The 15708-nt window shown below is 46.5% G+C and overlaps 1 protein-coding gene and 2 long non-coding RNA genes across 4 annotated transcripts; 1 reads left to right on the top strand and 2 right to left on the bottom strand.

The window, feature by feature from the left end:
- Nucleotides 1–344: 344 nt before the first annotated feature.
- LOC124674542 lies at nucleotides 345–3106 on the bottom strand. The gene is made up of 4 exons (XR_006993049.1): nucleotides 2909–3106; nucleotides 2308–2426; nucleotides 949–1338; nucleotides 345–798 (listed from the first exon to the last, which is right to left on the bottom strand). It is a non-coding gene; the product is annotated as an uncharacterized LOC124674542 (long non-coding RNA).
- A 5064-nt stretch (nucleotides 3107–8170) lies between these two features.
- On the top strand, nucleotides 8171–10519 carry LOC124674541. Of its 2 annotated transcripts, none has more exons than XR_006993047.1 (3): nucleotides 8171–9065; nucleotides 9626–9752; nucleotides 10143–10519. It is a non-coding gene; the product is annotated as an uncharacterized LOC124674541 (long non-coding RNA). The 2 variants fall into 2 exon arrangements; XR_006993048.1 differs by having other exon boundaries at nucleotides 10137–10519.
- Nucleotides 10520–10854: 335 nt separating this feature from the next.
- LOC124674539 (O-glucosyltransferase rumi-like) lies at nucleotides 10855–12847 on the bottom strand. Its single transcript, XM_047210584.1, has 5 exons — nucleotides 12486–12847; nucleotides 11566–12121; nucleotides 11268–11460; nucleotides 11135–11199; nucleotides 10855–11021 (listed from the first exon to the last, which is right to left on the bottom strand). Exons 1-5 carry the CDS (start codon nucleotides 12619–12621, stop codon nucleotides 10955–10957), a joined length of 1017 nt encoding a protein of 338 aa, XP_047066540.1. The 5' UTR covers nucleotides 12622–12847; the 3' UTR covers nucleotides 10855–10954.
- Nucleotides 12848–15708: the final 2861 nt, after the last annotated feature.

Raw genomic sequence — 15708 nt, 5'->3', positions numbered from 1 at the left:
CATTGATCCGCATCTCCCAAGATTGTTGCGATGATGTTTGCCATGGATTCCTCACGCGCCTGAAAAATACTCAACCATTGTATATTAACTAGTTGATTCCCCGCGCGTTGCGGTGGCCATTAAAGATGATTTGCGTGTATAAAAAAACATAAACAATATCTAAAAAATGGTCTCCGTTGACAGAATTGCCTCGGACCATAGGAGAAGACCAATTAGAAACCTCTACCTACACAAAGCAACCAACCGGAATTAGCAACCAGATCATGCTAAAAAAACAAATTTTATATCTAAAATTGTAACTGAGATGTAATTTAAGTTAAAAGAAAAACTAACACCATTTCCTTGATCTCAAAAAGTGCCTATAATATTACTCCAGGAGAAGCATGAATCAACGAACTATGAGTTGGAGGTTCTCATATAGTATTTCAGTAGGTCCTTTTTGGGGTCATTGACCAATTTTTTTTTTGCGAATAGGATTGACCAATCATATTCTATACACATAAAAGAGAAAAACTTAAATTACCAAAGGCTTCTTTTTGGGTACGTTGACCAATTACACATCCGATTGACACATAGAATAGTTGTTATGTTCATGAAAATATTGTAGAAATTTTAAAATTACCAATGGCTGCAATATAATTCTATACTTCAAGAACAAAATAAAATAGCAAATATCGGGAAAGATTGGACAACAGAAACACTATAGATCATTTCCTCATGGTCACCATAGAGTTAGAAGCTGGAGGTGGAGGGAAGCTGCTCACTTTGCTTTATGTCCACGAAGCTGCAGTGCACATACTGAGAAAATAAACTTCAGTCTACGGGATTTCGATCAAGCAAAAAGTAAATAAATCATGCTAAGGTGCAGCCAAGTATGAGAACAGCGAACGTAAATGAAATGCTTGTCGTGAAATCAAAATCGAACAGGGAGTGAGAGAGAGAGGATACCTTCACATCAGCCAGAGGCGGTAAATTTATAAGGTACTCAGGTGGAGCGGCTGGGAGCAGGATTGTGCAAATTTATATGCAGAGGATCTTGGAGGACCGACCACCTGAGCTTGTCGAACCCAAACTGAATAGTGATTGGCGATTTGGCGCAAGTGACTTGAGGAAGAGATAATCAGGGTGTTCCTTACTGCTAAGGCTGACAAATCTCATATTCTTCGACTGTAATATTCTTCATATGATGCGTTCTACGGCACGCACAATTCTGTACCAATTCTGAATGCAACAACCGGTAGGTGACGTTGAAGATGCACTAAGGGAAGCATGTCCACTAAGAACTGATGGGAAGAATAGCTTCCTGAACCTCTTTTTTTATATGGTAGCTTCCTGAACCTGTTCATTTGCCAAAGTGGTCAGAAGTAATTTTTTGGTGCAAGGAATGAAACATTAATTGCAGAAGGGAAGAGGAAGAGAATTATAGAGGCCAGTCCAAGCGCATGAGAATGGAATGCATCAGACATGTACTGGCTGACGAGATGTTGAGATGAAACAGCCGATGCGGACATGAGTACTGACATTTTGTGACTATCAAAACTATAAACAAAGGTACCGCTGAGCTGGCAAGCTAGATGAAGTCTATGAGCTGATCCGACGGACATGATTAATTGGGGTGATGTGGTTGCATAAGGTTTCATCTTGCAAACATTAAATACATTTTAGTGGGGATGAACTTTATAGATATTATAGATTGCAGAAGGTTTACACATGTATTGACTAGTTATGCTGACATACTATAACTAGGCTTCACTTATGCTATGAATTTTTTTATGTATCATTTATTAATAATAAAACATTCATTTTGTATCTTAGGTCTCACCTATGCTAGCAGTTCAACTATCTGAAGGATACGACCTCTCCTATAAACTGAATTCAATGCATTCCTACCAAGCATATAAATGAAATTTCTTAAAATAAAGTACCAGAGCAATCATTGGTGCTCTAGGTTAAAGCGGCATCAAATTGTAAAAGGCACAACTCTTCATTTCAGAACTAACAGAGCCAATGCTAGGATTTTTCCTACATGCTGAGAAGAAACTACTCGAATAATGTAGAGAGAAATCAGCCTAAGCCAACAACAATAACTTATCTTGGCCATCAATTTTCTCACTTAGACAAAACACCAACAATAGTGGATGAATAAGAGAGATTGTGTAATTTGACTTCAGATTAAGGCTAAAATTTGAATATATCACATATAAGTGAAAACTATATAATTTGACTTTAGATTTACAACGTGAAAATTAATATTTGAGTTGCATAATTTGACTTAGATTAACACTATAAATGATTGAATTATCTCACCTAGACAATTCAGCCAAAACACACATTGCTTGATCCTGGCAAAATATTTGAGTTGAATCAATAACCTTCGATATTGAAACTAGGTACTCATGTCCAGAAACCAGGAACATTTTCGGACTCTGAAAATGAAAGGAGGATGAAGAAAGGGTTAGATAAATTATTTCTCTACAATAAAAATGAATACATGACATCTGTTGAACACAACTACCTAGTCCAAACATTACTGATTGAATTTCAAATGTTATCTTCGAAACTAGAAAATTGGGAATTCTTCAACTAATTAAGACCAACTATAATTTATCATGGGGGTGAGAATTAATCATCAAACTTTCGAAAAGACCATAGTGATGTTTCCAAATGGCCAGTAGATTCTAAACTTGAATGAATCATTTTATGTCTGGAGATACAAGTGTATTTGTTTTGTCAGGTTGATCATCTTAGATTTAGTCATAATGACACCATATGCCCAAAAAAATGCTTGTCAAAAATGGACCCTTTTAGGCTGTTCAAAAGTGTGTATATACCTTGATTGGTGAAAAACCATGTGTAATACACTAACTTAAACCGCAATAGATTCAAAAGCATTGAATTGAGAGCATACATGAGGAAACAGGTTGCAACTGCTACCCTGTTCTGCCATCCAATAGTCCTCGTTTACCTTGAACAAGAATGAAAACTTGGTCAAATCTTAAAAAAATAGCAAAACAAATCTGGAGGAGGGTATCAAATTTACCAATATATGCTCCCTCCGATTCATATTAGTTGACTTTAATATGGATGTATCTAGAACTAAAATGTGTCTAGATACATCCATATTAGAGTCAATTTATATAAACCGGGGGAGTACATTAAATTTCAGAACTAGATATGCCCGCCATGACAAGACATATTGCAAAAGTAAGCATCTGCCCATATACATTAAACAAAACAAAACACTGGTTAGCATCCTTACAAGCTACAGAGACCACATGCATCTCATGAACAAAAATATGCTTATCATTAACCAGGAACAAGAACAAATCTAGCTTCCCTTCCCTGAGAAAATTACTTCTAGCACCACAATACATTGGATATGGATATGATAGAGGTAACAATGGAAAATTTCAAGATAATTGAATTATGCAAGTGCTAGCAGGGTCTATAACAAGTGGAATGCTACTATTACTTTGACGTCACAACCATGAAGTAAACGAACTACCAAATTGTTTTTTTTTACCAATGCATTAGGGAGCACAAATTATCCATAGAGCAAGCAGTACTGTACCAGATGGTTTCTTAGCCGAGCCACTGCTATAAATTTCTGTACTTCCTGTAATTTCCTTTACATTATTTATCATGCTTCAGATAACAAATCTAGGTGAGTGTATGTTATGACCCAAGAACTAGCACAACAGGGAATACAATTTTCAACCGGAGGGACTACAATTTTCTTGCAAGAATAGATGGAGGAGGAGAGGGGCGTCACCGGGCTGCTGCAGGTTGGGATGGTCGTCGGAAGCAACAGGGTCGAGTCGTGGTCGGCAGCTGCAGGCCGGGTACGTCGCCAGCGACCAGCAACTTTGGGAGGTGGTCGCGGAGGTCACAGGAAGAAGCATCTCCGACCAGGAAACCGGCAGCTCGTCTTCTACACACCCCATCGCCATGCCTGCAACGCGGGCGAAACTCGTCCAACTGACACTACTCCCGCCGGCCGCGGCCGACGCCGAGCGCCACCGTCACGCCATCCAGGTTTTCCCCGCCGATCCAAGGTCAAACATATGCGGAGGAGGCCGCTAGGGAGGAGTGAGGCATGGCGGCGGCCCGGCTGGTCGGACGGCGAGCTCTTGATCTAGATGAATGCTAGAGGGGAGAGGCGGCATTCTCGGGCAAAGTGAAGGAGACGCGAGGACGCGCGTAGCCATGCTGAGAAGTACTACTATTCCAAAGACGCGTGGAGGCGCGCGTTCAATGCATTCCAAAGCGCGAGGAAGCGACATCGTTTTGCGACCTGAATAGCTGGAGACCACCACCGGCATGACATTGTTAATTAACTAAGGAGTGTCGAAGTTATTACAGCTGGGAGAAGCCAAGGAGTCCAAAGCTTAGCATTCATGCGTCTAGGAAATTGCATACCTTGATTAATTATAGGACATCTAGGAAACAAATTGTACATGAGTACATCGTGTGTACCTATCCAAGTATATACATGAGTGTGTTACACATGCACTCCATTCGTCCAACAATTGCCGCAGCTTTTATAGACGTAGATCTATGTATAAACTAAATGATTGCTATCTAGACAAAGTTGCCGGGTCAAAACCGAATAGGCTCCCGTCCTCCTCCTGAGCCGCCCCCGCGTGGTGGCTGGGGGAACTCTACCCCTACGTCACCGCCTTCCCCCTCTCCCCCGCCCCTCCCTCGCCGCCGCCAGGGGGCGCGGTCTGGCAAAGGCCTGCCAGCGCCGGCGCCGGCGGGGATTCTTCGTCATCTCGCGCGAGGAGGTCCGGCGTGGGTCGTACTCCTCGGGCCGAAGCGCGGCCCTTTCATCGGGGACCTCGATGGTGGCGCCTGGCCTTGGCTTGGGGACGTCATGAAGGACGACGAGGTAGTGTAGTGCCCTGCCGGCGACGAAGGGAGGGGTGGGGCGGGCTGCAAGGGGAAACCCTAGGTCCCCTTCTCCTCGCCTCTCGGTGGCCGGCGGTGGAGGGCTGGCTTCCGGGTGCGGCGGTGCCCAAGCGTGTGCGGTATCCTCGGACTACGCGATCTGCTTGGTGTCTCTGGCGGCAACCATGGCCAGCCTGGGATGGTCGCCAGCGTGGGGGCCCGACCTGAATAAAGGCGACGGTCCTAGGGTCTCTCTTGGGCAAAGATGAAGACCTGCCTGAGGCCTGCCCTTCATGATCTAGTCGGAGTGTTGAGTTCTGGAAGGCGCCGCCGGCGAATGTAACAGTGCTTATATTGCCTGGAGTTTGATGTATCTGTGGTATTCGGTCGTGCGCGCCCATGCTTTTGTTTCGAACGTTTGGTTTTGGAGGGTGCTGCGCGAAGCTTTTTTCTGTGTTGACACCAAGTGACAGCTGGTCCATGGTGAAGTTAGAAGAAGAGGATATCATGAAGGCCGGATTGGAGGACTAGCTAATGGAGGTTCAACTCTTTGCGCTGTTGAGGGGCTTGCTTGGTGTTCCGGACTTCGCAACGGTGGTATGAAAGTGGGGGCGACAGCACATGCGAAGTTCAGAGTCTTACCTTTCAGGGTGAAAACCCAAGGTCTGGCCTTGACTGGTTGTGCCTGGCAATGTCCTTGTTGAAGGCATTGTTTTGAGAGCGGAGACTATCTCCAGGGTGAAAACCTAAGATCTTTCATCGAGCGACGACTGTTCACTTTTTGGAGGCGTTGCTTTTGAAGAGTCTGAATTTCATGTGTTGTCTTGGTGGTGGATGTTTTATTGTTGCTAGGGCTAGGATACTGTAGCGGGACTTTTATTTTTTAGTTTTCTTTTTCGCTTTTTTGGTTGTGTACATCTGTAATGTTATTAGGACATTGCGTTGTTGCAGAGGTTGGGTGTAATTGGTATCTTCTGGTATTAATATATTCCCTTTATAAAAAAAAATCTATACAAAGTTGCCACACTTGTTTTAACTGAGGTACTAGCAATCAACCGTTCCATCTATGTGTGCATGGCTTGTCCAAAAATTAGCCCAAATGTTTGTACATGCATCTAACACACCATTGCATGCTTGGGACAAGCACATGCATGCACACTTACTTCACCACCAATTGTCATACCTGGGTTAATTAGCTTCCAAAAGATATATTTCTAAAATATTTCGTCGAAATAAACCCGACCACGCCACATGCATCATGTCACCGAAAGGGTAACATGGAGTCGGCCGAGTCGCAAATCAAGAATATCACAAACCAGGGCGGGAATTAATGCTAGAGTCTAGGAGAGCTCCACCGGCGGCACCTGAGGTGGGAGGACAACCGAGTGGGGGAGGGGGGTGGATATCACGCAAAAGAATACCGACGAGCCTTTATCGCATGATCAAGAATAACAAGATTACATGAGGACACCAGGGCGTTGCCCCGAAAGACGGTGGACGAACAAAACCATGCGACGCTAGAGTCCCCTGGCGATGGTCAAATATAGCGCATTATTGACGGCCCCGAAGGATGCGCATGTAACCTCTAGGACACCATGAACACGAGCTAGCTCCATATGAGCAGACCCAATGGTTGGAGGGAGAGGGAAAGAGACAACAAGCTAAAGGAATTTTATGCCTTCAAGATGTTATACCGAGACCACACAACATCGCCAACTACAAGTATGAAGAAACTTCGCTATGGGTCTTCATCGTAATCCTGGCAAGAAACATAAAAACACCTATTTGACTGTTTAGAGTTAGTCATAGGAGCACGAAAATCCCTATCCAATGGGCCCCGCGACGTCTACCTATAGTTTTTGGTTGAAAGTGATGATTCGAGACATTTCTCTTTGCTTAGAGTTGGTCATAGAGACCTGAAAAACCCTATTTGATGGGCTCTGCAATGTCTATCCTAGCTTTCAGTCGAAAGTGATGATTTCATGTGACTTTTTCTTATTGTTAGTTTAGAGTTGGTCATAGGAGCATTAAAAACCCAATTCAGTGGGCCCCATGAAAACTACCCGGTAGCATATAAATTTTCTTTTTTGTAAGTGTTAGAGTTGGTCATAAGAATACTAACTAAAACCCTAGGTGCTCTTACGGTTGGTTTCTACACATTTATTTCGTTTATTCTGGTGATACTCATGCCTTCGGTGTCGTGAGGTTTTCAGCGGAGCTCCTAGCTAGAGTCTAGCATTCCGAGTCAAGGTGTCTCGAGGCGTTATCTTGGTTCACGAGTTTTTCCTACGCGCACGACTATGCATTCGTTCGGCGATGTGGACAGTGTGGCCTCGACTCCGTAGGTCCTAGGTCCTCCACCATCGTCGGGACACGGTTGCTACCGTCAAGGTGTCCACATCGGTAGCTACACTTGTATTTTCCGAGAACAGTCACATGGAAGATATCCCAATGGCTTGCATACATATGTGATATGTGCACGGGTGGAAATTTTTGACGACGTGGTGTGATGCATCATGGACATGCACACATGGAGCTAGCTAATCACGTCGATGGATATGGTTTAACACGCGCGTGTAGTTGAGTCTAGAACAAGCCGCTACTTATTAATCACGGACTACACCTCGCCTTTTCCCCTCCCACCCACAGCACCTCGCGTTCCACGTTCTCTCCCGATTCCCCTGCCGCCGGCCACCACTGCTCCACCTGCGCCGCCGGCAGGCCATCCCCGCCCCTCTCCCGCCGACGGCCCCAGTGCTCCCCTAGTCCCCTTCGTCCACCAGTCCTATCCCTAGCCCCTCTCTCTCTCCCTAACCTCTTGCAGCCTCGCCCCAGCTCCGTCGCTCCAGCCCCGCCGCCTAGTGGGTCTCCCCGACCTCGCCAGCGTCCGGCGTAGCTCCGGAACAGCCCCCCCCTGCAGAATCCATCGATGACGCGCCTCCAATCGAGCCTCAACCGGGTCGCCGAGAAACCCGAGGTCGCCGGCCGGCCGCCAGGCGTCGAGGAAGACGCGGGCAAGGCCAGACGCGACACGGTCTGGTCTTCCGCTTCCCCGTCGTCGCCTCGCAGCTCCGTCCCCGTGCGCCCCCTTCACCACCGGGTCCTCGCGTCCGGAGGTCGTGGCCGCGCGGGAGGAACCTTCCAGCGGCGTCGCCGGCGCCGTGATGCCGACCACCGAAGGGGTACGAGCCGTGACCCAACCCCCATCCCCCAATCCTCTTCTCCCTAATCTTAAAAAATGCTTCTTTCTTGTGCAGGTAGCCGGAGGAGAGATGTCGCCGCCGTTCGCGGTATGCAGGGGTAGAACGCCGCAGGTGAGACCAATTCGTCAATCTGCAGGGATTTTTTTTCATGCTTTGGTTGCACATGGATGCAAATCAGTTGTATGCAAAACATCTGTGCATATATAGTTTGAGAAATTGAGAATGGGCATTTAGTTCCTATGGTCTGCTGTTGATTAGTATATTCCCTCTGCAATATTTGTTGCTAGCGAGCTAAAGGGATCTGTAGCTGCAGGTAAGACCAAAATTCCTTGCTGTGCTACTGGGACTTGTACCCCCAGGAGTTTTTATCGGGAAGAAGAACTGCAAATGGTTGGCACGTTTGGTTGCGCATTGATGCAAAACAGTTCTGTGTGAACCTTCTTTACATGTATAGTTTGAGCAATGTAGAGACGACAGTTAGTTGCAATGGTCTGTTCTCATTAGTACATTAATCATGCTATTTTTGTGTGTTCTGTTCAGGCTTAATGTCTATGCATCGGTTAGAGTTCGTCCACCTGTAGCTCTTGCGATTGCTTTGACACTGTTTAGTTAAACAAAGTTGAGAATTAATCTACATCCATGTGTATGTCAGAAAATTAGAATGCTGGAGAGTGAGCTTTAAAACAAATGGATCTTACTGTTTATGTGTGCGTATGTAACTCTGTTTGGCTGAAAATCAGTGTATTTCATAGTAAATGTTAATGTTGAATTCACATGGAGTTATGTGCATGTGCTGCTGTTTATTTCGAAAGATGCATTTGTAGATTACATGTGCTGCTGTTACCATGTGTTGCCATGTATACCATGATATCCGGGTTTGCTTTGCTGACCATGCTTTGTTCTTGTTCGAGGATAACGAGAAGGACTAAAGGATAGCGGTGGCCTTGTTTTTCGACTCCATGTTGTGTTTAGGTGAAGTTTCTGGTTCCTCTCCATGTCTTGATGATAATGGAGACCTTTAGCCGATTGTGTTTGTGCAATATGTTTACTGCTGGGTGGATTAGCAATTTGTATTACAGGCGGTGATGTTAATTTCAATGTTGCACTGTGGTGCCTGTGATAATTGTGAGTTGTGCTGGAACTCTACTTTATTTTTGTGCTGCTATCTTGCTAAGTTGTCAACTAGATTTGTTTCACCCAAAGAATGCTATTTGCTGGAATTGCAGGCTCTCTAAATTAATAATTTGGTCACCGCTTTATTGCTGACACCTCTTTGGATGAAAAACGTCTTTTGTCTGCTGGATTTGCATTTCACTTGCAAGTCTTGCGCAGCCGCATCTCATATGCACTACCTAAATTTCGATTCGATTCACTTGAGTGCACATCAATAACTCTTGTGATGGGAGGGATCAGATGTTTTGCTACTGTATATATCATGTGCTATTTTATGATTTGTTGCTGCTGTAGAGAGTTAATCATATAACAGTTCTTTGTACTGAGTTGTGACTGAATTTTTGTGCCCCTCTGAGTAGGGAAGGATTTGGCCAGCAGCAAAGCGGCAGGATGATCGGGACTGAGGTGTTTTCTTCGCAGGCCCTCTCTCTGCCCCGGTACAAGACCGGCAAAGATGAGCTTACGTTGCTTCCCCGGGACACTAAGGTAATCGAAAGGTAGCTCTTTTTTCTGTAATATAAATGGTTATGTTAACTTCACTGCTGTACCGTTGTGCCAGTGTCAATTGTGAGGTGATGTGCTTGAACTTTACTTTAATATCGAAGCTGATCTTCATTTTCCAAACAGTTTTGTTTCACCCATTGAAATGAATGCTATTTAGTGGAGTTGTAGTCTATCTAAAGTGACAATTCGATCACTGTTTTACTCCTGATCGCTATGGATGAAAAGCGTCTATTTTCTCTTGAATTTGTATCTCACTTGAATTCGTGTGTTGTTTAAGTATCATGTGAACTGTTTGGCCTTTTTTCCCCCTAGTAGTATGTTTCTTAACTCTGTCAAATTGATGAACTTACTTATTACTTTGTCAAGTGGCAGCTACATGGAAGGTGGAATGAGGACAAGTACGTTGAAGCAGTCTTGCCGGTATGTGTTACTTGAAGAACAGAACTCTGAGAGGCTAGCCTGGTATATCTTGTTTCTTATGTGGAGCAATAGTTCCATGCAAGTCTGTTGTGAGAGAGAGAGAGAGAGAGAGAGAGAGAGAGAGAGAGAGAGAGAGAGATGTGCATTGGATGCTGAAGTTTGATTCACTCATTTGCAGTTTTTCGCCTCAAAATATCCGTACATAAGAAAAATGTCAGTGATTTATGTAAATACGGATATCCCGTCCGTCTTGAAAAGGAGTCTAAATTTAGATGTATCTAGACACAATTTAATGTATAGATACATCCAAAGAGTGGCAGTGCATCTCAGTTTAAACAACCTTGTAACACTTATTTTGTCCCCCTCAAAATCATTATCATGTGAAGCCGGCCTACTACTAGTAGGTGAACGTGATTAGCAGCTACAGACGTGCACCGAGAAAAGACCTTGGTCCTTGGTAATTAATTAGAGGGGACTGAGGCGGAGTAGTAGTAGCAATGGATGGCCAATGGAGAAGCAGCAATATTCACGTACGCGAGTAGGGAGGTGCACGAATTTGAGGGATGACTTAAGTACGTAGTATATTTTTCCGTAAGGAAAAAAAAAGGCAGTAACGCATTTTACTTGTCGAGCATGCAGTGGCTAATTAATTGGTCCAAGGAAAAGGATTTTCACGGGAAGCGTACCGAAATTGATTGATGCCTACGTCAGACCTCGTGTAGGTGCCTAGGTGGCATATATAAAACGCGCGGCGTGCCTGCTCCTTAATTACAGGGACGGTCCATCTCCTGTGCGGGGCCCGTTCTCGTTACGTTGGCCGAATCGTGACAGCTGCCGTTCGTCCGAAAAAAAAGGAAGGAGTGGATTCAATGTGCAGTACGGAAAGACGACGAGTACTACACGTCGCACGAATGTGAATGTGAGTGTGATGAACCGAGTTTTACCTGTGTGTGCATTGCTTGGCCAAGTCCGATTCCCTGAACCCGTCGCGTACCTGCTCCCTCCAGTCCTGAAAAAAACTCATAAGCCAGGCTACTGGTACTGAACTACGGTATCGATGTGGCGTTGTGGACGTGCCTGAGCATAGATCCGCGCCTTCCAGTCGCGCTCGCGGGACACATTGCATTTGAGGAGCTCCCAGCGCACCGTGCCCACCGTCGGGTTACCCTTCAAGAACGCGTACGGCGCTCTGCGCGTCCAGTGCAGAGCGGCATTCCCTTCACCGATCTCCCGTCTCAGTGCGTCCCATGGCTTTATGTTGAGCTCCGGCCTTCGTAGATTAAGACAGAACCGATCAGCAACTATCACTCGATAGCTCGACGCGGCATGACTCTTACAGTGATACGTGCGGATTCAGTAGAATGTGTGTATTTACCAGCCCCAGAAGGACCAGTCAGGGAAGGCGATGTCCAGCGTGGGCTCGCTGCCGCAGTACCGGAACACCGGCGGCGGCGCGTGGTCGGCGGCGTTCACGACCGGCAGGTCTTGGCAGTCGAACATGAGGTCGAGGTCGGGGACGCGGCCGGCGTGGCGTCGGAGCAGCTGCAGGATGCCCCACTGCGTGAACACGGCGCGCGTCTGGAAGCACCGGCCGTAGCGCGCCACGTAGAGGCGCCCGGCGATCACCGTGACCCGGAACTTCGGCCCGTATCGGTGGGCGCCGTCCAACGTCTCGCGCGTAATCCCCGTGGCTCGCCATGGCCGCAGGTCCTCGTGGATCCACCGGAAGTAGGCCGGGCAGGCCGGAGCTGGTGGCTGTCTCTGAGGAAGGGGCGCCAAACCGGCAGGTTCGGACGGTGTCCGGTTTGCGCCTAGACTGGTGAAGCGGGCAGAACTCAGCGCCGGCTCCGGACTCCTTGCACTTGCAGCGTTTTGAGCTACGGCTATAGTGGCGATAGGAATGACTGGAGCAACCTGTAGTTTGCATGATGCTTTTTAACAAGTTACTCATATGCTAGAAGAACTGATGCAATCTAAATGAATTGTTAAACACGATTTGTTTTGTAACGAGATTGTTTTATGAAGTTCAGTGTGGATGGTTTGGTTGCACGGCAGAGTTGTCGGCAATCGTGATACTGTTCTAAATCCAGATGCGTTGGTCGGCCAGTACCAAGTACAGTCTCGACTCGCAGTTGATCCTGACCTACCAAGAATCTACCCAGCTTGACGGATGAACAAACTCAACTACTGCTAGTGCTTTGCAATATGGCATGATGCATCTCTAATTATGTCACGGCATGTCAGGAAACAAGACAGAGATGCTGCAAATGCACTTCAGGAACTTTACTCTGGTGCCGGCAGATATCCAGTAGGCGGAGACGAGAGCGCTCGCGACAATCGCGGCGACGAAGACGAACACGCCGCGGTTCACAGCCAGAAAGGGAGCGGCCAGGCTCCGAGTGAGCCGATCAGCCTTCGCCGCAGTCTGCATCTCTCAACCTGATACCGTGGCTTCTTCCCTCCTCGGACAAGCCGACGCTAGTACAGGCGATGAGCTCGTCATCTCTTCCTTCTTTCACTGGTTTTTCTTTTAATATCTTAGACTCACGCCTGTGTTTTTCCTATCCGGCCTCTACTAATGCTAGCTTGGTTATGGAGTAGTATTCAAGATCCATATGATGAACTTGCCCAGATCATCTGATATAGACTGGCTAGCCATTCTGCTCCCATCATCCAGTTCGCTGTATCAGATATAACTTTCTCGACCAAAGTGGTCATCCACCGACGGGTTGTTTTCACATTTATTGGCGTGCTAAAATGCTAGTGCACTAGTGCCTAGCGGTCGCATGGAGCTTCCTCCAGGCAGAATGGCCACATCGTGCGTGTACTATTTCTTCTTTGGGTCTCTGTCCTGGACTTACTCAGCTGAGGTTTTGCTGCACACTGCAGGCTTTAGGATCTTGATCAAACGAGCGGTCAGTACATACTAGTCAATACAAATAGTTTCCCAGATCGTGCCTAATTTCTTGTTTGAGGGAGATCGCTTAACGTGTATGCCCATGATACCCATTCCGAAAAAATATATAATTAAAAGACTTCTCCAAAGTTTTGATGTCTTGAATCACCGGCCCACATGTAGAATGATCCCTCTCAGTGGACTTGATTCGCCTCAACAGAGAGAGGTAGTCAGACGTGATGATAATACCATCCAAACCCTTATTCTTGACAAAAGAGCGCCGTCCTAACTGCAATTGCTTCTGCGAGTTCAGGTATTGTAACCTCTGGAGAATTCTTAGCACAAACATCGACCAAATCTCCACGATGGTCACACACCACAATACCAGCACCTGCTCTTTGAGAAGAATCAATAGAGCTTCATCAACATTAACCTCGGCGGAGACCAAGATAGTGCCCTCGAGGTCTCACGTTTGTGGTAGGCGACAGGCTTTATCCCAGCAACCCCTATCGAAACTTGTTACGAGCATCCTAAATGTGCCAAAAGGTAAGAGCATATCCATTTGGCCCTCCCCCAAATCCACCCCCAAAGGATTTGGGGCCGCCGGACCCAAAAAGTGCGCTCAGTCGCCCCCCCCCCCCCCGAAAACCCGATTTCACCCCCAGGACAGACCTGACCAACGCGGGGGGGGGGGGGGGATGGAGCTGAAAATTCGTGGGCTAGCATTGTCGGCGGCGACAGAGCAAAAAAAACCCGTTTCACCCTTGGAGCCACACCTGACCCACGGGAGGAGGGGGATGGAGCTGAAAAGCTCGTGGGCCAGCATTGTCAGTGACAACAGAGGAAACCCCCCCCCCCCCCCCCATTTCACCCTTGAAGCCACACCTGATCCACAGGACGAGGGATGGAGCTGAAAAGTTCGTGGGCCAGCATTGTCGGTGACAAAACAGGAACCCCCCCCATTTCGCCCCTCCCCCGCCCACCCCCACTAGATCACCGCCGGCACCACCCCTCTTCGCCTCCTCCATTTCCAACTGCAGGACATGCCGGTCCTCCGAGCAAACACACCTCGTCACCCCTGCCTACCTCGCCATCTACCAACTCCCGACCACCGCCAAGAGGCGCTCGCCAACTACATCCCCCCTCTCGCAGCGGTCTTGCATACGAGGTGTTTGGAAATTTGCATGTTCATGGATTTGAAGGACGAGGAGATATTCATCACTTTGCTTGAGGAAGAAGCCGATGCTACTGCTTCCGCCACCAATGACGAGCATATGAAGATCCCGTCTTGTCTCCTAGGCATATACACCCGAGATTTGAAGTTGTGGCGTGTATGTTCGAGGCTAGGGCGGTGCAAAAGCAAGCCGAGGCAGAGGTTGGAGGGCTATTGAATGTTGTACGCCGATTACTTCGCCGATGATCGACTACACGATGATGTGGTATTTCAGCGCCGTTTCAGGATGGAAGTTGTTTATGAAAATTGTGTTGGATGTCGAGTCCACTGTCACTGAGTGGCTGTACCCGAATTATCGAATTATGGCACATAATGCAATACATGGACGAAGCTAGAAAAAGATATTAATGGGGCCATGTCTATATTCTCACTATTTCATTGGGGGTCATGTTCTATAAATAATTATTAGCTAGTGCTAATTAGTGAAGATTTTTGTGTTTTTCATGGGTGTCAAACACCAACCCCTATGAACCAGCTTCATCCCTGATGCAATAAGAGGATTTCCTAGGATGTTTGAAAACATCAATTGTATGCATTGGTAATGAAAAGCTGTCCATTTATATAGCAAGGAATATACAAAGGTCACAAAAGAGGCTGAAGCGTGGTCCTTAAGGCAGTGGCAGATCACCTCGCAAAAATGGTTGGAACACAAACTTACCATGTAGGCACTTGTTCTTCCATAGTCATGGACGACATAGTTCCTCACAAGTGTTGTTACATTTTGTTATCTTCTGGGAGGTTCATTGGATGTGGCACAAGAATTTAGCAGCGCCATGGAGCACATGATAGGTTCATTTGCCTGTGGCACAAGAAATTAGTTTCTAGTTTCTGCATAGCAAAGACGCTGACCAAACTTACCTAAATGTTCCCTTATTTTTGTGCGAGGGACCTATAACTGTTTCCAAGACCGCAAGGCATAACAAGAATTGATGTATCACAGTGCTGTCAAGGAAAGTCATACAGAGGACTGTAGGAAGTAGGCTGCTACCGTGCTACGTGATGGCAGGTAAACAACTGCTGAGCCGCCAGTGTCGACACGGCAACCTTTTGACACGATGCACCTGATGAATTATAAAAAAATCCTGGACTTTACGAGTTAATAGTATGACTTTTTTTTTTCAGTACGACTGGTAAGTAACGGCTTAACGTTATTCTGGCACTTTTTTTTCTGGCCACCCGCAACGACCAACGAAATGTTTTTGCTTTGTTAGGTGACCAATTTGAATTTCGGTCCCAGAATTGTACACAGGCAAGGCGGTCTTTCAGTGCATATGACTTGTGCTCTTGGACCAAGAGAAGAAGAAACATAGAGGAAGCCTCGAACCCGGCGACGGTGTACAAAATCGGGTTTGTTGTCTCCCAGCTTGGCTCATTCTCGCACACTAGAA

Source organism: Lolium rigidum, chromosome 7, assembly GCF_022539505.1.
Source record: "Lolium rigidum isolate FL_2022 chromosome 7, APGP_CSIRO_Lrig_0.1, whole genome shotgun sequence".
Classification (NCBI taxonomy): domain Eukaryota; kingdom Viridiplantae; phylum Streptophyta; class Magnoliopsida; order Poales; family Poaceae; genus Lolium; species Lolium rigidum.
This window is presented reverse-complemented; position numbering and strand designations above follow the sequence as displayed.

What these genes read in the sequence shown, in the direction of transcription:
- LOC124674539 (XM_047210584.1), bottom strand. Translation starts at nt 12,621, where the DNA reads ATGCAGACTGCGGCGAAGGCTGATCGGCTCACTCGGAGCCTGGCCGCT. An exon ending in CGCCTACTGGATATCTGCCG is followed by an intron (nt 12,122 to 12,485) that starts GCACCAGAGTAA and finishes CTTGTTAAAAAG; the next exon opens with CATCATGCAAACTACAGGTT. An exon ending in AGGCGCGGATCTATGCTCAG is followed by an intron (nt 11,200 to 11,267) that starts GCACGTCCACAA and finishes AGTTTTTTTCAG; the next exon opens with GACTGGAGGGAGCAGGTACG.